General features: G+C 37.9%; 2 protein-coding genes across 5 annotated transcripts in view; one reads left to right on the top strand and one right to left on the bottom strand.

Annotated features, from left to right (window-relative positions):
• The first annotated feature begins 333 nt into the window (after nt 1-333).
• On the top strand, nt 334-13,524 carry LOC137404602 (uncharacterized). Its single transcript, XM_068090822.1, has 4 exons — nt 334-436; nt 1,130-1,251; nt 5,476-5,642; nt 12,728-13,524. Exons 1-4 carry the CDS (start codon nt 425-427, stop codon nt 12,922-12,924), a joined length of 498 nt encoding a protein of 165 aa, XP_067946923.1. The 5' UTR covers nt 334-424; the 3' UTR covers nt 12,925-13,524.
• A 4,148-nt stretch (nt 13,525-17,672) lies between these two features.
• LOC137403858 (uncharacterized) overlaps nt 17,673-24,725 on the bottom strand; it is a 130,517-nt gene continuing 123,464 nt past the window's right edge. For all 4 annotated transcript variants that reach the window (XM_068089947.1, XM_068089944.1, XM_068089948.1 and 1 more), the window contains 7 exons: nt 24,086-24,183; nt 23,523-23,644; nt 22,331-22,554; nt 21,268-21,378; nt 19,979-20,035; nt 18,936-19,051; nt 17,673-18,088 (listed from right to left, as the gene is read on the bottom strand). In XM_068089947.1, coding sequence (XP_067946048.1) covers nt 17,924-18,088; nt 18,936-19,051; nt 19,979-20,035; nt 21,268-21,378; nt 22,331-22,554; nt 23,523-23,644; nt 24,086-24,183 — 893 coding nt within the window. In that variant the 3' untranslated portion in view covers nt 17,673-17,923. The remainder of the gene's footprint in view (nt 18,089-18,935; nt 19,052-19,978; nt 20,036-21,267; nt 21,379-22,330; nt 22,555-23,522; nt 23,645-24,085; nt 24,184-24,725) is intronic.

Here is a 24,725-nt window from a genome sequence, read left to right as displayed (position 1 = left end):
TTTCAATAGTTGAAACAGTGCTGTCTGTAGTATAAGTATATATATATTTATATATAAATACATATATTTATAAGTTGATATATATATATTTATATATAAATATACATGTATAGATATGTATATATACAAATGCTACATATACATATGTATAATATGTATATGTAGTAATCATATATACTACATGTATATATGATTACTACATATTTTACTACATATTAATCATGTATAACATGTACATATGTATAATATAATATCCTACATATACACGTGTATATCGATGCTTTTTGCGTGCTGTTTTGCGAAAATCTAAATGCTATCCTCTATGTAGTGGCGGATATGCTACTTAATCAACATTGCGAAGAACACCACTGATAATGAGTTGCCTGCACTACGAACATACCATCTAAAAACTGTTTTTCTTTGGATGGCTGAAGAAGTAAGTATATGTATGTACACAGACCTCCTTTGTGCTAAACTATAGGTTGTTAATCGCAAGTACAAAAGCAGTTTTATCTGATCCACCTAAGAACACCTTAAATAGAGGAACTGCCTTTCTATGCTGGAAGGATTGCTTTTTGCTTTTTCTAAATGACTGTAGAGAAATATGTTCTGTGACTGGGTAAAAAACAAATGGTAGGAAGAGAGAAATTAAAATTTTAAAAATTGAAGTTTTTAATTTTGTTACTATTTGTCTATCAGTTGTTCCACAGGGCTTGTTGCAAAACAAAAACTATTTTTTGCTCAATTCGCCAAATTTCTAAAAGTTGTGAGATGATGAGTACTTTAATACAAGATTATTTCTTACAGGGTTAGCCTTGTTTTTCTAGGTCATTGCTCTACGAGTGCTGTTAGCCTTGTTTCTATCAGTCACCGCACTACGGGTGCTATTAGTCTCATTTCTATTTCAGTTGTGACATAAAAACTCATGTTGACAGACTTTGTCAGTCAACTTTTTATCAACAACTTTGGCATTTTAAGCTGTCCCTGTCTCAGTTGTGTTACTGCCCCTTGCTTATTACGCTATACATAAAACTCCATTGCCGTTACGCTATGCTATTGATGATGTCATATAACTGTGAACACAACTCAACCATTGATGATGTCACATAGATGTTTCACTATTTGATAGAAGACTGATCTAGACTACTATACAATAAAAGGAAACGAAACACTTGATAAAGTATTCATGAAGATGGTAGAGAGTTATCTTATCTGTATTTCATCAGGGTTCCTTCCCAACTACTTCATGAGGTGAGTCAACTATATTTGTTCATAACCACTTTCATTTATGTTTGGTGATAAAGTAAAAGATGGTTTAATGATAGATTGAATTTATTCTCTGCTAGTGCTAATGGTACATGTATATGTCATTGCTGATTTATATTGCAGTGGTGTTGAGATAGCTGTGACTAACACTGTCATGCTTTTGATGTTTAGGGCACCGTCACTGCCTCTTTAAGCATTAACCTCACTTTTAAAGGTTGTCTTGCAACAAAATTCACATTACAGTTATTTGGTATCAAAAGATTCACCATATCCTATTCTGCTGTGTTGTAGGTGCAAAATATGTGGAAATGTGATTACAAGCTCTTAAAAGCTCAAAAACAAGCAGTTAATCTTCGCCATCACGAAACCGCCGTAGATCGGAATCAGTTTATTTTTCTGACGTAGTTGATCCGTTTGGTTGTTTTGACACGTGATTTTCTCATGTGAAATTAAAGGCCAATAAAAGGTTCAATATAAAACTTCTCGTAGCACTAGTTTATGACAAACACTTCGGGTTTTACCGAAGACCCTGAATCAAATATAGATGCTCTCTACTTTACAGTTTTGTTTCGGCTTGGTCTAATTGTCTAGTCGTAATCGGATCATGTGACCTATATTTCCTGCCAAACAGGGCGAATAATTTCTGCAGCATTTTTCGATTATCACAGTTGACCAACAGGCTCGTCATGTTTATCAGACAGTGATATGTACTCACTACTCATTCGAGCTAAGGTTAAAAAATTAAACGAATTTTCATGGTAGGTTATAAGATATCAGTGCTGAAAGTGACAGCATTACAATGACAATGAAATAGACGCGTAAGAACAATAGACATGGATTTATCGAATGCGTGAAGTATATTTGCGAAAATATTTCGACGAATGAGGTTGCATGAAAGTGTTAACAGAAGCCATCTCGTTCAATTTACGTCCCATTTGAGCCGTTTTGGAAAGAGATTCTAATCTATGGCAGTTTTGTGATGGTGGCGATTAACTGTTCGTTTTTGAGCTTTTAAAGATGTAGTTGCGTCAAATTTAAGTTGATCTTAAAAGAAAGAATTTTTTTTTCTCTATCAGTTGATATGTTGTTTGTTGTGTTACGCGATCGCATTGCCAAGATATTTGAAGATTAAAACCGAAAAAATCTGATCGCCGTAAAAACGCTCAGGCCACAAAAACGTGCCCAGACTTGCCCAAAATGATGTCACGCGTTAGGCAACCTTTCTCCATCTCTCGTATTCACATCGGCTATTTGCGATAAAAGTCTAGTCTTATGCGGCTCTATTGGCATATATCTTATTTTGTATTTGCTCATGTTGGCTAGAATAAAATTTTAAATCTTGCTACAGATGCATTATTATGAATGTTTCAAAAGCCTCAAATAACGAAAATTGAAAATTTGTTCTACTCACTTTCTCCAAATGTTGTGTAAACATTTGGGTACCGACTACCAATTCTACCGGTCTACGGTAATTCTGTCAAGTCAATATGTAGAACGCGGTCTTTGTATCAGCGGCTACCCATTATACTAACGATATACCGCCTCTTATAAGCCCCGCCCACATTATGCCTGTCGCCTATCTTTGGGGCAGGGCTGTATATCATTGCCTACACCGTCTACGTACTAGTTTCTTACTAGTAGTATTCTTACCGAATACTACCAAAGTGAAATAAGCAAGCCACGTCTTTGAAAAGAATATAGATAGGGATAGAGTGTTAAGGATGAGAAGTCTGCTGCAAACTGGATTTGAACTCACCTTCTCCAGTTCTGCGGACATCCATATACCATATCCAATTCACTACAATATTCTGCAAATCATGTTTTGCATTATCTTCAACAATATTATTTTATTTTATAATTTTTACAAGCAAAATTATTTTCATCTCGGCATAAAACTTTTATTAAAAATATTCATCAAGTCGTGGCCACTCAGATAGTATTAGCTGATACAATAAGACAAATTCATCTACTGCAACAAACTCAAACAAAACATCATGGCTTATGCAGCACGCATTCAAGTCTCTCTTTCCACTTTATGGCAGTTTCCACACTGACAAAGCTTCTTCGGCTGGTGGGACGACATAAACATTCTGTAATCAGTAAAAAAATGCAATAAATATATGTCATTCATAAATATGTCATTCTAAAGCGTATCTATTGACAGCTTCCAAATTAGGAGTTAAATAGATTGCGAGTGTAATTTTAAAAACGAATAAACATTTAATAAAGGCACGAGCAAGCCAAGCTAACGATTCGAAGCTTTGGTTCTGGAAATTAAAGATTTGCAATGATCAATCGATTTTACCCACTTCCTACGAGTGAAAATAATTGGTAATCATGACTCTGATTTACCAAAGAAAATTCGAAAAAAATATTAAAGCTAGGTAAAACGGCAGATAAGCTATGAAACGATGATTGGAGATAGCAAAGAATTATCATTTTATTAATTAGTAAATGTATTTATGACTATAAAAATATTATATTTACTCAAGTATAGAAGACTCTAAGTTAATTTACCTCCATTCTGTCTTCCTCTGCAGCGAAACGCTGCTGACGCCTGTCAACAGCCATAGGCTGTCTACTCCAATATTTTACTAAAAGTTGCTCAAATAACTCTGAGTCGCAGTCGCTATACAAAACTATGTATAACTTAGTAATTGTTGAAACGCGTTGAATCAGTAACGTTGAGAATTCTCTAACGATGAGATTCTTCGAGATCACAGACAACGCGTTTTACGAGTGATAACATTTATTACGGCCTATATAAAGATTTCGCGCTCATGATTGGCTAACGAAGCGACCTCATATTTATCGCTCGTGGTTTCGTTTCAGATACCTTGCTTGTGACGTCACGAAATAGGCACCCGCTGGAACGTGAGCTTTTTAAAAGAGGGCCTCATTCAAACGCATATATCTCTGGACAGGGTTGGTCTACAAAGACAAAAATGGCATCAAATTGTAGCTGATGTTTTAGCCTTTTATGGGTCCTAATTTCATTAAATTGACTTTTTGACGCAACTACATCTTTAAGAGCTTGTAATCACATTTCCACATAATTTGCACCTACAAAACAGCAGAGTAAGACATGGTAAATCTTTTGATACCAAATAACTGTAATGTGAATTTTGTTGCAAGTAAGCCTTTAAGGACCTCTGTCTACATACATCTACAGCAGTTTAAGAACCTCAGTGTATGTACATCTACAGCAGTTTAACAATCTCAGTGTAAGTACAACTTGAGCAGTTGAAGAATCTCAGTGTACATATATTAACAGCAGCCTTTGTGCTTGCACTGATGACCTAAAAAAATGGTTTTAATATGAATGATATTACCAAAGGTAGAGATGTGAAGTCATACCCTTACCACCGATATACTAGCACAAAAGTTACTGGTGTCTTAGCGGACAAGCTATAAACACAAACACATGTGAACTTATGATTCTATTGAAAAATTGTTACAAAATAATATGAAAGGTTTACTGAAAGGCATTTGAACAGAAACTTTTGTAGTCACAAACCTTTGTTGGGAGACACAGTTGAGGCAACTGAGACTGATTAGCTACCAATGGAGCAGTTTCAGTCATGCTCAATTCTAATTGTTCTGATTTGACTGAAGCTCATGTTTGATTGGTCAGTTTATTGCTGGCAAATGCAGCTGTCTTTTCACTTTTTACTTTTGGTTTATCAACATTGTTGATTAATTAACAATGTCGATACAAATTACACAAAAAGTAATCAGAAAATTCATAAATGGTGCTACGTTTTTGAAATGGCAATTTCTTAACCTGGAGGACCAATTTGCCATCTGTTCAATTTCAAGTTGAGGACTAATTTGAAATGACCAACTTGCCATTTCAAATTGGTCCTCAACTCAAAATGGCAAGTTGAGGACCAATTTCTGGCAGTTGGTCCTCAACTCCAGTTGCATTGGTTGAGGACCTTCCAGTTCTCTTTTTAACTGGGCGGTATTGAAGAGACAACTCCAATTCATTGGTTTAGCCTACCAACCGGTCACAGTCATAAGCTGCCGTCAACTACACATAGCCTCTGTTGTTCTGGTAACAATGGGAAAACTTGACTACTATGTGACACAAGGATCCAAATGAAAGCAATGCATAGTTCTGTTATGTTAAAGATTATGTAGATCAGCTAAGTATGAAATGTTCAGTAGCTTGGTTACATAATGAGAATGTGTTTTATATGATTTTAGACACAGAAATATGCTGGCTGGCAGCCGATATAAAGCAAAGGATTTTGTGGATGCCAAGAAACTGCTAATACAAATTCACCGTCGACCAGTTGTGTTTATAAAGACCAATTTTGAAACACAATTTTTCAACAAGAAGACTTTAGCAACAATAATGCTGATTTATCTCGGTAAGTTCGGGGTCTACGCAGGTCATCGGGTTCATGGTATGATTTCCGGCTAGAAACAGTATAATCGTAAATTCAACAAAGTCAAAACATCAGTTAAACACAAGGAGTTATTTACTTGGAAGCGGTGCTCTTTGGTGAACCACAAGCTGTGCTGGTTTCATGCATAGAGCTGTGTATGTAATTCTATAAAAATGATTTAATCAATCAAGGTACACACATGTAGTGATATTTGTTACATATTGTGATTCATTGAATACTTCACTGCTATTGTGTAAATAGCTAACACATAAAATCAGGAAAAGTGGCTTAGTATTAAATTCAATATTCCCACTCATAAAATTAGCGTATTAATCTTAGCCCAGAGTCTTTTTTGTTAAGTTAAACTCCTACATACCCACTTAACCCTTCTGCTAGTGTAAAAAAGTCTTCTGAAGCCTGGAAAATAGTCTCGCTAGCCCTGGTCACAATGCTCTGCTGTAACACTCTCCCCCTAGTGGACTCTTTGGGGCTGTCCACACAGCGCCGGAAAGCGAGACTAGCTGTGACCAGAGCTGGTACTGTCTGGCCCCAAACTCGAGTCGTTCTACCTCAGTCTCTGCAAATGCATGGTCCTCCCCTTACAGGCTCGGGCATGTATTAACTTGGCCATGTGTAGGGCCATAGCTTACTAGTGGCGCCTGTCCTCCATCAGCTGGCAGACCCTCTCTTCTTGGCGTCTATAGGGAGACTCGCTGGTGACCAGTACTCTGAAGAGGCGAGCAAGCCTCTCAGCCCAGAACTTCACCTGTGTCGGAGGTTCTGTAGCTCGGCTCCCTCCTTGCTTCATTGAGGGTGACTCCTGACGAGCTGGGACAAGTTTCTTTTTTAGTGGTAGGCTGTCGGCTCTAGGCTTAAGGAATTTAGGTAAGCTCAGTCATTTTACAGCAGCTCGGGGCCTCCGAGTCAGCTTGGGCTCTGGCACCTCCTTAGCTGGATATTTTTCCTCCGGGCAGTCATACTTGCGAGAGCTGGCTGGGCCGCCGAATTTTTAGGGGAACAGTCGGCCACAGTCAGTGTCAGAGTGCGAGATTGCATTTCAAGTTCGGCTGGTCACCCTCTGGCATGCAGGAAGTGCTTCCAGCAGCCTCGGCTAACCAAGTACACCACATCGTCACATCCGGCGTTTTGGAATGTCTTCCTGTGTGCCATAAGCTGGTCCCATGAGATGTGATGGTACCGGCAGTGGCAGCCATAACCAGCAAAATGCTGTATTATGTGCTGCAAGTTCTTCTAGACATTAGTAGTTATTTAACACAGACCACATGTGCCGGGCTTCTTCAAGGCCTCGCCCACGTGCTTCCAGGTGTTACCACTAATATAGCGATCTGTGAGAACTTTTTTGACTTGGCTAGTAACTTGGCCAAATTTATCCATAATTTTCTCAGAGGTGGCTGTGCAGGGGCCGGCGACCGAACGAACTTGATCTCTGACAGGCAAGAGATCCAAACCAGCTCAGCTAACTCAGCTCTTTCCACTTCCTTTACCCAGTTGAGGAGCTTGTGAATCTCTAAAGGCGTCTCGTCTGGCCGGTTGCTCAGCATAGTTTTAAACGGCACTATGCGAGCAAGATCATCTGGCCGATGACAGTTGGAGGGTCAACCATATGTGCCTCGACCTGAGCGTCTCTGTCAGTAACAGGTTTGCCCGAGGAGACAGCCTAGCTAGAGTACTCCCCTTGGTTGTCAGAAAGTTTTGCAGTGTCATCAGAGATAGCCAGACCCGTGCTCTGACACATGGACGTGAACTCCTCATCTGCGTTCAGCAAACTAGCCAACACCTCTCCCTTGCTCGTCGCCACTGACTCCAACAGTCTTAGCATGTTAGCTAAAAGGTTGGTAGCGGTGCATCTTAGGTCGGTACAACGTGCATACAACGCGCATACAACGCATGCTCAATGCACATACAAGGCACTTGCAATGCACAAACATTGTGGATACACGCGCATACACTATCACCACAATGCACATACAACGGTCAATAGAAAATAAATAGAATACTTTATGTAATGTTTTAGACCTGTTTTATTTACAGACTATAAATATAAATAGAATATTGAATAATAATATAATATTATTACTACTATAATTATTATTATTACACATTAATATTATCATTAATATTAATGTGTTAACAGTGTCACGTTTTGGTGCATGCGTTGTTAATTACTTGTGTCGACGTTGTACCCACAATGTTTGTGCATTGCAAGTGCCTTGTATGTGCGTTGCGCATGCGTTGTATGCGCGTTTTACTGACCTAAGATGCACCGTTACCAAAAAGTTAACGGCCTCACCTGGTTTAGCCATGATAGTTTCAACAGGATTGTTTGAAGAGAGATCGGTAGTATTAGCTAAAGTAGAGATATTGTTGTGGCTGTGGCTCCAGGATAGAACTGGGTCTGTGTGGTGCAAAAGCAAATGGCTCTGACTCACTAAATCTTCCAGCTATCCCTTTCCTTTTGGCCTCTGTACCTCTATGCTGGTACCTCTCTGGACTGGCTGCCACTACTGATAGCCATGCCCACTCCCCAAACTAGTCTGGTGGCCAAGTGAGCTGGGCCAGCCCGGGATTATGCCAAGCGACTCCAAGAACCTTTTTCTCTAAGCTCGAAAGCCCGGCTAGCGAGGGACTCGTGAGTCGGACTGGCTTTTCTGGGATATCGTTTTCTGGTTACTCCTGTCTCTTCCGGAGCTCCTGTAGCCAAGCTTTGACTTCATCTCTGAAAACGGGGTGGTTGAGGCCTCTGCCCTTTGCCTTACCAACTCCAATTCAGCTCTGCACTCAGTCTGTGCCTTTTGCCTCCTGGCCCTTGCCCCTTTTATGTTGGGGCCTCTCTGGAGTTCTGTGGTGGCAGGTGCTTATCCGAGTTCTTCCGGGCAAGCATGAAAAGGCTTCAGCCGGCTCTCCTTTTGCACTGAAGACTGGCTCTGCTGCTTTATTAAGCAAGTGTGAGTTCGCCAGACCTTTACAGCCTAAAAGACCCTACAAACTTGACCTGTAGCTTGGGGGTTGTCTCCTCACCTTCTCCTCTTATTCTGGAGCCAAACTCAATCTCTCAGTGCATACAGCAAAGATTCCTTTTGGTCATCCTGCCAGATGGCCATCAGCTCCTCTAGGAAGGTCACATGCACCACTTCCAGCTTCTTTAGCTTATCCACCACCTATTTGTGTAAAGGTTGAGCCTGAGTGAGTGGCAGGCTAAACTTCAGCTGGTCAGGTAACCGAAACTCCCATCGGAGCATCAGCAGGTTAGCCGTCCCTGGGATGGTCGAGTGTGGTGTTCCTCGATACACTTTCATCAGCCGAGAGAGCAACTTGTCTCACTCCTCCTTACCTTGGGTCAGCAGTAGTTGTTCTGTTGCAGTAGTAGTTGCAGCATCTGTCTGTTGTTGTGCTTGACAACACCGTTGGCTTGAAGGTGGTAGGGCATAGTGTGAGTTTTCTCCACCCGCCAGAATCGGCACAGTTTAGTCATTAGTCGACTCTCAAACTGTTCCCCTGGTCGGTGCGGATCTGCTTTGGTAAGCCTATGTAGCAAAACACCCGTTCATCCAACAAACTTGCCACCACTGGAGCTGTGGTCACCGAGAGGGCTAAGACATTTTGCCACCTCGTAAACTGGTCCATGAATACCAGGATCCACTTGTTCTCTCTATGAGTCTTTGGCATCGGTCCCACCAGGTCTACGGCTACCTTTTGCCAGGGGTGCATGGCAGAGAGTTTATGCTTGCTGTCAGCCGTCTTAGTACCACTGTGCTTTGCTGCCTGGCTAACCTCACAGCTCTTGATCATTCTTTTCTCTGTGGCTGTCATCCCTCACCAGTACCAGGTCAGTCGCAGCCAGCTGATCGTCCTACTCACCATAGAGTGGGTAAGAGTGTGAGTCTGCCAGACGGTCATTTTCTTGATGATCGGTGGGCAGACCATGTACCATTGTGGCTGACCAAGAGGAGAAGTCTGAGCCTCCAGTGCCCCGCCTGATCATAGTTTAAGGAACGAATGAATTTCATGCAGCTGTCAGAGTTATTGACCTCCTAACTCCAGCTGATCTCGAGTCAGCTCCTCAGCTTGTTCAATGGTGTGGTACATGGAGGCCACCGATCCTCGGCCAGTGGCTTGCATCTGAGCTAGCTTCCTCTCAGTGTCTTACCAAGTCTTCACTCTTGCCATGCCAGAGTCCCAGGGTGGCCTTGGTCAGTCCTGGGCCCGCTCCCCAGTTGCAGTAGCAACGAACGAGCCATATTACAGACTGTCTCGCGCGTGCAGTTCTGGCGACCCCTTGCACAGTAGACAGGCTTCCTTCGGGTCCCTTCGATGAGTGCTGGTCTTCCATAACAAGCTCTCTATGAGTTGGTCCTCCGTCCCTTAGCTCGACGAGCTGACATTGCTGACAGTCTTCTCACTGAGCCTATTGGCATTCCTGTGACAAGACCGGCTCTGTGCTCCAGCATACACTGGAACTTAGCCAGGATCTTCAACCATCTGGCCTACAGGTTGAAGGGCCCTTTTCATTGACACAGCCACTGCAGAGAAGCGTGTTCCATATGCAGGAGGAAAAGTCTGCCGTACAGGTGAGGCCGGAAGTGCTTCACAGCTTTTACCACAGCGAGCAGCTTCTTCCTGGCCATGCTGTAGTTCCCATTGGCAGGTGTTAGTGTATTGCTAAAAAAGATATCACCCTCTCGGTCTCCCCTTGCACTTGGGAGAGCACTGCACCTCCTCCAAAGCTGCAGGTGTCCGTATCCAAGATATACGATTTGCTCATATTTGGTTAGCCCAGTACAGGGGCCAAAGAGAGATGCTCCCTCAGCTCTTTGAAGGCCGTCTGCTCTGATTTGTCCTACATCCATTCTACTCCTTTGCTTGTCAGTCGATGTAGAGGCCATGCTATGGTGGCAAAGTTGGGATATACTGTCGGTAGTACCCTGCTGTTCCCAGGAAGCCTTGCTGCTCCTGGGACGCCTTGGGAGGTCAACCAATGACAGACCACCTGAGGCTTTTTTTGGTTGGTAGCCACTCCTTCCGTGCTCACCACATTGCTTGAATATCGAACTTGTGACTGGAGAAATTCACATTTAGATGGCTTCAGATTTAACCCAGCTCCTTTCTGTCACTGGAGCACCTCCTTCAATCATCGTGTCGGTGCTGAAATCGGGGGAATGACTATGATGTCATCGAGGTAGAGCAGTAGCGTTTTTCAATGAAGGCCATGCAGTACTCACTCCAACAACCTCTGGAAAGTGGCTGACACTGAGTTGAAACCAAAGGGCAATACCTTCCTTTTGCAGAGGTTGGAATGAGTAGCAAATGCCAACTTCTCCTTTGCATTGGCGCTTAAGGGTACTTGCCAGTAGTACTTGGCTCGATGAGTCTTTGCTCAGCAACTCTTAGACTTGATAGTTGGCCTCTGCCTCTTTCTCTGGGCCCAGTCCATCCGGTAGTTGCCGAATAAAACAAGTTCTCTGCTTCAACAGAAAAGAATATTCTATCTAGGTCTGGCCCACATCTTCGTTGTCGGCGCTGAGCGTACTTTAGTAACGTGTCAGCAATCGTGCCAGCCGCTCGGCCTGTTCTGACTCCATGCAATTGTGTCTGGCTACTAAGTAGCGGCCTTCCAGGTGGGCTGAATACTCCAAAAAGTGTATATGTACTCGGTGGTGCGGTTACTGAGCCTTAAAAGAGTGGTTTGTCGTCTACCTGATGGTCCTCTACTCCTATGTATGTGCTGACCGCACTGCTGGCTCAGAGGTGGAAGGGTTGGTCTGTGAAATTTAGGCATGGCTGATTCAAGCTTGTAGCCAGCGTCAGCCCATCCGGACAGCTCTCGATCACTCCTAATGGGGCAGTAATTCTTGGTAGTCATCTAGCATGGAACAGCCATCTTGGCCCTGGCTGGCACCACTTTCGTGCACTACTTGGACTTTATTGAGCAGCAGCCAGCATGTCTATCTATGCAGGTCAGAGGGTGATTGTTCACTGAGACCAAGGGCTGCTGGAATGCCATAGGGCACTGGTGGGCCACCAGGAATGACATCCCCAAAATGAAATCCTTGCTAATGTGGCTCACCACAAAGACCTCCTCAGTCTTTACGCCCCGGAGCTGCATAGGCAGCCGTATATATATATATATATATATATATATATATATACGTATGGCTGCCTGTACGGCTCCATACATACATATATATATGTACATATATATACCCGTATATATATTTATTTAGTAATAGTTATGTAAAATAGTTGCACTTAACTTGCAGCTACTGGCAGTTTCATGACTTCTTCTGTCAATCTTCATGCTGCTATACATATAATTCAGGCTGAATATATATATATATGTATATATATATATATATATATATATATATATATATATATATATACATGTATATATATATACTAGCTGTGCTACCCGACGTTGCCCAGGTATTCAAATCAGCTTATAAACAATGAGAGGTAATGAGAGTCGCCTGCCACTTGCTATTAGCCTGGCACATTGCCAATGGATAATTTGAGTAAGCTTACTAATAAGAGCTACCAGTTTCTTGTGATGTTATGCCATCACCCTGCGTAGTAATAGAAAGCCGTTGACTATTTTGTTCCCATATACCGCCTAGGAAGCTATCAAGCTTGTGTGGCCAAATTAGTAAGGTGTTGGACTAACAAACAGGAGGGTTCGAGATCAAATCTTCTACCATATGGATTCTTTATTCCAAGATTTTAATAGCTATAGCTGGACACGCATACACACAAGCTTTGAGAAATATATATATAAAGATTATTCATATATTTATAATTCATATAAGTATACATATAGATGATTATATTCATAATTTATATATATAATTATGGAATATGAATTAGTGATTCATAGTATGAATTAAAATACTTGAACATTTTATATACTGAGTGGTTGATATAAGTCGAGGGTATTGTTTGACTACCAACTCAGGTACATATGAAATTTATTTCCACTTTCTACTAGAAGTACTCAGAGATTGTCTTCTCTTACCATTACCTCATTTCCATTTGTTTCCCCTATTTTACAGGTGCGTTTGCTGCTCTTCAATCAGCAAGGAGTTTTATTAATGATTCTGACACTTCCTCATCAACATCTGTAAATCTGACACCAAACTCAGATGATACGTATGACAACTCTAGTAAATACTTCACAACAAAATACTTGGATTTTCTACACAGTCTTTGTGCGAGTGTGGTGGGTTGTAATGAGACCCTACTCTACTAGGAACTTTTTGAGTTGACACTTGGCTAACTTTCTAGTTGCTTAGCAACCTTTAGAACTCTGCAGCAAACATTTTACATTAACTTGAAGTTGGAGTATTTGAATACAAGAAAATTTTTAGATAAGATTTGCTGAGACATTTGAATAAGAGACGACTCTATGTCAAAACGAATTTTTATCCATTTTATCAGGGATTATCAGGGATTATCAGGGATTAATGATGACTTCTACAATTTCACACACCAATTCAAGAAGAAATACTGTGAACTTGCATTTTATTGCTACTTAACAATGTTTTTTATAGAATGTTCAATTAACCACAATTAGATTATTATACACATTTGTAATAATTGGTACATATTTTTATGCCTTTATGTAGCCTAACAAAAAACTACTGTCATATCGAGTGAGAACATCTTAAACCAAATTTTTGTATTTTTATTCAAGTTTTATGAAGTTTTAGTCAGCTAACAACTGGTAATGGTACAAGACTAACAAGGGTGTGAGATTGGCAGCAGTACAATAATACCATTAATGAACATAGATATGAGGTATGCACAGACAACTCATTTTGTTGTTTGCTTGCTGTTGCATTTTTGTGATGACTACACAAGAAAGCATTTAAAAATGTATCAATGGTCTTCATACAAGTTACTACAACGCTGTAAATATCTACATATTTATTTGTATCTACATATATAAGCTTGTCATTATCTGTTCAGATGTCTGTCTGTCCAGTTATAGTTATTAAAATCTTGGAATGAAAAACTTGTTTAGTGCTGGATTTGAACTCACGGAGATTGAAACCGCAAGTTTTGAAACACGCATTTAACCACTGAGCTACACAGTCCTTAGTTCAGCTCTTACCATATAGTGTATACTCTTTCCTCGATTGCGCACGCTAAATGACTTATCAATTGATACATCGAGCCCCTGTTATAAAATATTTTTCACCTAACTTTATGAAATACAATGCTTTTTCTCTCTCGCCATACTAGGGTGAATTTGTTTTCCATCATACCATATCAGCAATAATTTTTCTCGAAATTAAAATTTGGCAATTGTTGTACTGATTATGACTACATAACAAAAATGTTGATATGCTATTTTGCTGTTCAGCTCTCAGTTCAGTTAAAAATGGATTTGCAAACAAATAAGTGATCAAATATTAGCTAAAAGCTTGAAGTTTACTAAAATACTAAAACTTCCTTCAAGTATGTGTTTAGTGAGCTAAATTCATATACCCTAGGACACTTATGTATTCGCGGCATCTAACTTTCGCGTTTTCGCGGTGTCATCCTCTCGCGAAAGTTTCATGTGCCAAACTAAACTATCATAACGAACGAGCGAAAAAGCGAAACTAAATAACTTTGTTCATTGATACTGTAGAATGGAACTTTATAACGACATTTATTTTAACGTTTTTAACGACCACTATAGCATCGTTAAAATATAAACCAACAAAATAATTTGACTATCAAAATTTATTACGTTATTATTTTGCAATTAATTATGATTATTTTCCCATTAAGAATGATTTATAATGATAGGAATTTGATGTCAATGCACATGAATTAGTAGACTATCGTTTGCTGGGGACATCAATCAATGCAGTGAGCACCATGTGTTGAAAAAAAATAAGACACATGCACTGACACTCGCAGTACTACACAAGCAGCATGGCTCTGGAAAGGCTTGGATTCACCACTGACACCTCTTCAATAACTTGTAATTTTTTGAGATTTGTTTTGTTTCAAGTGATGTGACTGACGAGACGTTTTTAAATTAAAATAGGCAAAACATGACCGCAGTTAAAATGCTCAGAAAAAGACATCTTTTTCTTTTGAGCGTTTTAACAAAGATCAATTTTGCGGATTTTATTTTAAGTTCATTCGGAGGCTTTTACGTTTTCGATGGGACATGGCCAAGCGGGTGTTTGATAAAACTTAATCTTCTGCAAACCTTTATAAAATTCGTTAACAAAAGTATTTTGCCTCTGATGATGATAATAATGATGCCTAAGAACTACTAGAAGTTGATGTTTGTCTCTATGGCTTGGAATGAAGTGATATTCCACCGCGATAAAAACCGCGTCCATGGCCGTTGGGGAAATAACTTTTCGAATAAATGATGTTGAGGTCGAGTTATCTGAAGGAATTTATCATTGCGTTGGAACTGACCAAACAAATTCGTTTGAGTTGACCTTGTGTTTGAGATGAAATGTTACATTTTATCTGAGGGCGAGTTATCCGAGTTGGACTGCACTTACCGTAAAAAATTCCCAAAAAGTTGGGGCGGCTCAGCCGGCCAGCTAGCTGCCCCAGTGAAAACGGGCCTGTTGATAGTCCAAGAAACAAATGGCAGCAAGCGATCAAATTGCATTATCGACCTTGCCCACACCATTCTACCTGCGGTTCACAATTACAAACTAGTCGCAAATTGAAATTTTTTTTTATCGGTGAACTGAACCTGAGGAATCTAATTATGTTTGTTCCACTGCATTTATTTTCACATCACTATATTTTCGCACTCATCAGAGCTGCGAAATTAAGTTGCTCCGAAATTTTAGTCTGCGAGCTACTCACGAAACTAAATACTAGCGAAATATAAGTGTCCTAGGGTAAGTTAGATTCAACGTTTATGTTACACGTCCGTCTCAAAAGTAAGAACTTTGCACCTAGTACATTGTAATGTTACATTTTCTTGCAGACCATAACCACACAACGCACTAATTATTCTAGGTAACTATAGTTAATAAGGTTAACAAATTGTTTTGTTACTATTTTTTAATAATGATGGTTTTGATGATTTTTACCAGAAGGTGATTAGGTTAGATAATTACTATGGGTTTCTATACCACTCTATACTGCTACACATTATTTTCGCCTTATGATGCCAACACTGAAACAAACTGAAATCATATAATTGTATACCAAATAATTTTTCACTGTAATCGTAGCAAAGCAGGCTACATTTAGTTATTACTTGCTAACGATTTCACATTTACATTTAAACACCCTTACAGTTTTATTTTTCCTCCTAATCTATTTCAATAAAACACTTCTTTCATGATATGACATTTAAAAATTACAGTTGTTTGAAAAGTTTGAAAACCTTTAAAAGTTTTATTTTTTCTCTTAATTCATTTGAACTGCACAAAAAAACACTTTTCTCATGATATGAAGTTTAAAAATTAGAATAGTAAAGGTTGTATATATTAAATAAAAATAAATTTTTTGTCCAAGGACTTTTTTATTACCCGGGCAACGCCGACCATTCACCTAGCACATATATAAATGTGTATATATATACAAATATATATACAAATATATATATACTAGTTATGTAAAATAGTTGCGCTTTAGTAACAACTATTTAGTTGAATTTTAGTAGCAGCCTGAAGATTGACAGAAGAGGTCATGAAACTGCTAGTAGCTGCAGTTAAGTGCAACTATTTTACATAATTAGTGCTATTTGCAAATAAATATATATATAAAATGTATTAAACCGTAGAACTAAAAAGTTGGCAACATTTTATTACTATTTAGTTTCGTACAGTTAAAACGACGGCACTCATCAGATAAAATTTGCATCAGGCAAATTTTATCTGATGAGATACAATTTGGTAAATGATTGACAGGAGAGGTCATGAAACTGACAGTAGCTGCAAAGATAAGTAAAACTATTTTCCATAACTAGTATATATATACTAGCTGAATGGCTGGCATTGCCCGAGTAATAAAAAAGTCCTTGGAAAATTTTTTATTTTTATTTAACATATACAACCTTTACCATTCTAATTGTCAAACTTCATATCATTAAAAAAGTGTTTTTTGATGCAGTTCAAACGAATTGAGAGAAAAAATAAAACATCTGTAAAGGTTTTATTATATATAGATGTATCTATATATAGATATATCTATATATAGATATATCTATATATAGATATGTATATGGTCCTTGACATGCACCAGACTTAAATAGAAACAGGAGTTGTGAACTACGTATTATGTTTGTATGCAAGTGACACAGGCAATAAAAAACTGACCAAAATATTAACAACCTTACAGCATATGCGCGCACGCACGCACACATACGATTTTACACCACATAAACAGATAACAATTGTCCAATCAGCATGTCCATACACTTATATTGTTGTCCAATCAGCATGTCCATATCACTTATAGTGATCAGACACTTTGTAATAGGTATAATCCAGAGATAATGTAGTTTTTGCTAGTCTAATTAGCTATTCATGCTGAATTTATGCTGATTTAATACCAAAAATGAAACCATTGTCTATTGTATGTCTGGTGACTCTTTCAATAGTCAATATTGATTAGAGGTATTCTACAATATAACTATCCTATCATACTAGCTTGAGGAACTTTTCTCAGGTACAACTTGCACTTGAAATAGATGAACCACTACAGAGATTTCTAGATGCGGTGTCCTGAAATAACTTTTTATGTTATTCCTGCTCAGTGTTACAACACTAACGTATTCTTTATGCTATACTTGTATTTAGCGATGCACATTTACAGGGTTTATTGGTGTTTGATGAATCATGCTATTACATAATTATTTTTATAATGCTTTTTCTGCGATATTTGCTCGATTAAATTATAAATGCGCTTTCTGGAGATTACTTATAAAACTTTAAATAATGATAAGTAGAAATTGTTATAAAATATGCTTCACTTATCTTTAGAATTCAAATAATGTGTCTAGGTTCAGTGGAAAATTGATATTGTGACATTGTTTATTGTTTAAAAATTCTGGATAGCTAAAAAAATTTGAACAGAACGAAGCTGTTGATATCATAATATTAAAGCATAAAAACAATACAGTATAAAATTTGTACACACAAACATCAGCATAAAAACAAATACGTGTCTCAATTAAAAGTATCAGAATGTACAAGCGTATACCTGATTAAATGCTGACAAGCTGCCACACAGAGATAAAAAGAAGACAATTCCAGCAGTAACCAATAGAGCTAAACAGGGACTTGCTCAAACCTGGCATTGTAATTGATGAGGGAATCCCGCTCTTCACAGATGCTCAGAATCGCAGCTGAGAGCTTCTCATAGTCTGAGAGCTTGTTGTATATATGACAAGATATACGCACATAGAGGATACCATCGACTTGTCTAATAGGAACCTGCCGATGATAACATAAGGGTAAACTCATAATCCACTAGCATAGTTGTAAATTAAAGCAAGCGAAACACAGAATGAAGCAAGTGGAACTTCTACAGTTCTTATACTACCATATGAAAAATCAAGCACCATTATTTTGTAAAAACAAACACTGGTGAATAATTACATATAAATTATTCATTTAATTTTTAGGATTTAAGCACTTTTTTGTATCACTCAAAGTGAAATAACCACGGGTAAAAAATAAAAAAAATTTATCACTAGTAATAGATTAACTTGAAAAAACTTGATTAATTCCCTCACCAAGTTTGATATGTCTTGTATATGGAGAATAACAAAGGTTAGCCAAGGATTGCATCAGATCATCTGATATTATAAGATGATCATAGTATAGGAGCTGACAATTATCCAGTACACATGGAGCATTTAGACTCCAGTCGTGTACCACAACTAATATAGAAGAATTACAGTAGTTTTTTAGAAAACAATAACACCCAAGTATGGAGATGTAGAGGTCTAATTGACAGTTTCTATACGCATGCAATTACTGACACATTACTGATGACAGTATGACTTAGAGATGAGTTGATCTTAAGCTGGGATGTCGCCCTATAGCAACTCAGCTTCAGAGCGAGAATCACTCTGTGCATATCGTCTCATTCCATAAACTGTGTTGACACAACAGTTATATGACCGCAATTACTCCGACTTTAAAAGGGAATATAATTCTGAGCGTTTGAAAAGATGTAAACCTCCTAAAAGTTAGCTATTATCTTACACCTGATAATCTACCCAGCGTCTTATGATTCACTAACTATTGATAATCGGAAAGCAGTGAGCTGAAGTACCTCAATTTTATGTTTAAAATAGAGACAATCAGCAATAAGATCCTTCTTTACTCCCTCTGCAGGTTTCCAGGTCTCGTCGTTGAGCCTCGCAGGGAGTTTAACAGTGGCAACCATACCTAAAACAGTACAGAATATTGATGGTCATATCTAAAGCAGTACAGCATGATAAAAGTCCTACCTAGAAAAAAAAGCAAACAATGCTGGTCACATCTCGAGTGGCACAAAGCATTGGTATTTATAGCCAGAACAGATAATCAATGAACACATTTAAAATGCACAAAAAAAGCTAAATATTACGAAAATCATTGTCTCAGCAAAAATCATGTCATTTGAAAAAGTAAAAAATGACATAGCCATGCCATTAGAAATCACACGGCTCAACTAGCAGAATAGTTGAGTCTTCCACAAACTTGAGTCAGTTTTAACATTCTCCTTGTACCACAATCTAGTCGTACTCTGCAATCTTTTAAACCATAGGAGTTAAATCCTTCCTCTCTGTTCATGGGTTCTCTGACTATTACTTGACTAGATGTATGTAAGAACTATTGACTATTGACTACTGACATTCTCATTCCAACCTTGAGCTTTTGTTAGATTCAATGAGCCATAAACAAAACACACTTACAATAATTCCATGAAATCTTTGACCACTTTTAAAAAGGTATGCAGAATCAGATCAACATCAATGATCTTACTTCTCAAGAAAACAAGCTATATATGTACCTCTTCCTATGACCTTACTAAAACGCTAAAGCTGCATTATGGTTACACGATGGTTTGTGAAAGAATCTTTTCTGCACCAACAATAGTGATGGCTTCTGAAATATCTCTCACTCTCAAACGACATTCATCGTTCTATGAACTACTTGAAAACGAATCAAATTTTGGTTGGGTGCAAAGACCTAGATGTCTCAAACAGTGACACACAGCGTTTGAATGAGGTATAAGATCATAGATTGACCACGGGAGACCAACACAGACCAAAGAGTAAATGAAAATGTTATACACAGTCTAAAAACATCACAGAAGAAGCGAATACTAACCAACTAGATGACTCGGTGCCACTGGATCCACATCCCAAGCTTGACAGAGAAGTTTCACTGCAACAAATTGAAATGTCAGTCTGATAACTTGGCTAATTTGTTACTTCTATTTGTGAAATATAGTGCTACATCCAGTGTAGACACAGTCCAGTGTGTTATACGAGAGTTGAAAAAACAATAGGGAGAGGACTTTGAATGTAAACGATGATAGACATCAAAAGATGCAACATAGCTATTACGATTGTCTTCATGCTAAAATGCCTACTTGTTTCCATGTAGCAGTTAACTGTGTGTACAACTGACTTTGTATCAGCTCATACAAGGTTATATATGACGATCATGATATAAGAACCATGAGGCTACACATATATAGTTTTAATCAACAGGGTTTCTTTAAACAGAATTAGCACTCCTATGGAATGCCTGAGATTTGTTAAATTTCTATATTATATAATACAAATATAAATAAGCAAGTAGCACAAATATAGTAAAGTGTGTGTACAAATGTACAATCAACTCATCACTTTAGTGTGATGAGTTGATTGTACAAATAGATGCACTTTGTTGTAAAAAGTTGAAAAGACTTAATTAAAAACTGTCAGCCAATTATTCTTAAAAATACAGTATATATTATGGTATCTAAGAAATTGTCAAACAACTAGTGGAACTAGAATTTGATCATTCTGACATGATTATTCTACTGTAACAAGTGCTGCAACTCAAATACACAAGAATACCAATACCTAACTTAACTGTTAAATCTTCTCATAACTCATTGAGCTTTACACCGTCTCGTAAAAATTTCTACATATCTTAGCAAAAAACAAAAAGCTACATGTTTTTACTAAAGCGTGTAAAGTGTATTCCAGTAATTTATACAGCTTAGCTCGCTAACTGTACAGTTCAAGGTTGACTACTACCTAGTTATCAGAAGAATAAAGCTCTGTACAGTTTAGGGTTGACTATAATCTAGTAATCAGAATAATAAATCATTGTACAATTTAAAGTTGACTATAATCTAGTGAACAGCTAAAACCAACTCTATCCACCGTCAATATTACTGACACATTTCAATATCCCAGCATTCCAGAGCCTTACAAAAAAACCGAATCTAAAACCATAAAAACTAAAAAATGCCTAAAAACTGTACTGCCTTTTAATAAGTGAAGTTTTTTACTGCTCTATCAAATTTGCAGTGGTATGATTACTGAAAATATAATTCAACTTGCATGAAAAACAACCAACAGTTCCAGTGAGTGTTGCGTTATACTACGCAGGTTCATTCTTACCTGCCTGGCTAATAGTGCCATTACATGAGTCTCTTATAGCCTGGGGTCCAACAGCCTTCCAGAAATTCAGAGTTGCGAGTAATGATATGTATTGACTGTAGTACGAAGTCCCTGAAGAATAATCACACAATCAATCTACTGTATCTGAAACAATCTATATCATACCATTCTGAACACGTTCTCATTGCCAAAAGCTTAACTGACACACATAGACAGATGCCCAAGTGTGGTGAATTTAACTACTCACTTAGATCTGATATTGTGCAATATCAAATAATTTCTAATGTGAACACATCTCTTAATATAAGTCCTTTTAAAGGAACAGGCAAAACCAGAAAAAAAATTTTCCACAAAAGTATGAGATAAGATCAAACAAAGAGTTGGGCTTTGTGGAACACTTAACTCTATGGATAACTTCATGGAAGTTATCCATTAAATTATCCTTTCTTAGCATCTTCAATGTGGTGTTAAAGATGAACTTACACAAAACTTTAGTAGATTCATCAAAAAGCATTTAATCTTGAAACATCCTGGCATTCAGATCACCTCAAACATCATAAACTATCGTCAATGATAGAAAAATACCAATGCTTTCTGAGAAAACTTTTTAAAACGTTGTGCAAGTTACTGAAATTATGTGTAATGCTCAGTATCTAGATGATTAGCTAATTCATAAACATGTTGCATTTTTGTAAGCTTGCAAAATACTTGAGAAAATGGATTACTGATATGATGTAGATTGTTTCATGAAATGTTAGTCATTGAAATAATTTTAATCTAGGAAAGGTTTTAGACTTTAGTTTTAGATAAAACTATTTCCAGTTTTTAGTTTTAGACAAAACTAGAAACTGGAAGTAGATCGGAGGCTGTGTGGTTAGTGAGAAACCCAACTAGTAGAAAAGAAAACTGTGTAGCATACTTGACTTTTAAAATAAAGCTGCTAAAAGACTGTTAACCATACTGTAATCTATAAGAATTTAGTTTAGTTTACATTTCGTTTTTTAGCTACCCCACTTTGGCATTTGTTGTGTTGCTTATGAATGTATTATGAATGATCCCTTACCATTCCATATGAACTCCGCAGAAAAGCCCCTATCAAAGCCCCAAGATGTAACGAGAGGTCTAATCAGGTGCTGAAGTTCCCGTCGCACATAACCGACAGCAGAACCTCGTGTGTTGGCAAACCACTTGTGACAGTTGGTCATGTAAAAGTCGGGATCATACGACCGAATGTTCACATCAAATTGTCCAAGGCTGTGGGCTCCATCTATCATCACCATGATGCCTCTGTGTTATGGAAAATTATGTATGTAACATTTAAAAACCTTGTAAAAAAAGTGTCTGCAACTGCACTGTTGTCACACGAGACTGTCTGTCAACTGTACTGTTGTCACATAAGACTGTCTGTCAACTGTGCTGTTGTCACATACGACTGTCTGTCAACTGTACTGTTGTCACATAACCCTGTCTGTCAACTGTATTGTTGTCACATAAGACAGTCTGTCAACTGCACTGTTATTCCACAAGACTGTCTGTCAACAGTTACTGTACTGTTGTCACACAAGACGTCTGTCAACTGCATTGCTGTCACATAAGACTGTCTGTCAACTGTACTGTTGTCACATAAGCCAGTCTGTCAACTGCGCTGTTGTCACACCAGACAGTCTGTCAACTGTACTGTTGTCATATAAGCACTCAAATGTATCAAGATCGAAAGACAAAACAAAAATTAAGTGAATGTGAATAAATATCGCAACAAATAGGATGACCTCAAGCACGGAGGAGAATGTTTCAAAATGAGCCGTTATGAGAAATCTTTGAAGCTCAGTCTAAAGACAAGAAACCAAACTCTAAACCCTGACAACAGAGAGCTTACGGACTATAGTAAGATGTATATAAAAAATAAATTTGACCACTTGAAATATATTAATGGATTCACAATGGCTTGGCCTAAATGGCATAGCAGTGAGATTATACATACAGAAATCTAGGTGAACCTCACAACAGAATTGCTGCGTGGAAACCTCAGTGAGTTGGATCAAGAAACAGTCCATGCAATACGTGAAGCAGAAACTGCTTGAATGAAAATAATAAGTGAAATGGCAAGCGTAATAGTGCTGCCACTACCAGTACAACCATAACTAAGTATACTATTGACAGCAATGTAACGCTAGTGGTATGGACAGTTGTACTACAAAGTTACAATAGAAGTGCTAGCAAGGGTAGTTAGAATAGGAAACAATAGTTGTGAATACTTGGCCTTGCAAAGAGATATTAATTCCTTGATAGGCATCAGGAAGGTAACATTCGAAGGGATGTGATCAAAAATTGCAAGCTTGATGCCCTCGTGGAGCTGTTGGTTTACGGCTTTAACAATCTAAGAAAAAAAGTTCATATGTTATGACAATAAGAGCACACAGTATAGCACACTTTGAAGATGCAAAGCTAAAACCTGAGGAGAAGATATGCTTTCAATCAGAAACAAATATCATTCAAATCAGAAATTATCCTGTCTATAAAAATAACAAACAGACATAACTAAACAATGACAAAAATTGAAGTACCTAAATCTTTGCGTAAATGTTCAACTCTGATCAATAATTTTTCATGATGACAACAGTTTTTAACAAGCGGCAATATAATTGATCATTGAGTTTACTGGCAGTTCAGGTTTGAGATTTTATGTGAACTGAAAACTATGACAAGCTGAACGTCGCACTAGAATATCCAAGAGAAATAAAGCACACTCAACCAAGAAAGAGAGAGAGAGAGAGCAATTAGGCAGACTATACACGCTGTTTACTAGTGACATAACTACCTGTTCTGAAGTGTCAGTTATAGGGAGACTGATCTGCACCTTCTCATGCTTTGCGCCATACCTCTCACAGACCCGGTCAACAGCGTACCCAACTGCACCTAACACAGGTGTAAGACTGATTTATGTGCAGAACTCTATAGTACACTTCAACATCATTGCTTCAGTGACAACACTCATTGTTTCTGTGTTTCTTTTTTCCAAGAAACTCTTGAAGGATTCATTATTCCTTTGGCAAGCAATTTCAGGCATACTTCTACACATTCTTGTTGGAATGATTGTCATATTGAAAACACTATATATTCTACAACAATAACAGAGCCTATTCTATGGTTAAACAAATCTGATGTTTATCTCTATAGATTTATAATATTCACTCAGTTTGTTTCTTACTATTCAAATTTAAAATTTTAGATTTTGATTACTTTGAAACAACATTTTATCGTAGTTTATATCCTTAAACTCATATGAGTAAACTTAGAAGATAGAACATAGCATCTTGGATAAACAATGGATACAACTGTAGCAGTTGATTTCTTTGAATGTGATCGGTTCTAGTAGTCAGAAAATCCATTGTAAGGTATTATTTATGTTTATAAATAATACATATTAGCCTCCTTCAAAAGTTAAAATTTCGTATTTT

The sequence above is a fragment of the Watersipora subatra genome, chromosome 9 (assembly GCF_963576615.1).
Source record: "Watersipora subatra chromosome 9, tzWatSuba1.1, whole genome shotgun sequence".
In the NCBI taxonomy this organism is placed as follows: domain Eukaryota; kingdom Metazoa; phylum Bryozoa; class Gymnolaemata; order Cheilostomatida; family Watersiporidae; genus Watersipora; species Watersipora subatra.
Note: the sequence above shows the minus strand (reverse complement) of the source record. Positions and strands in the feature narration are given on the sequence as shown.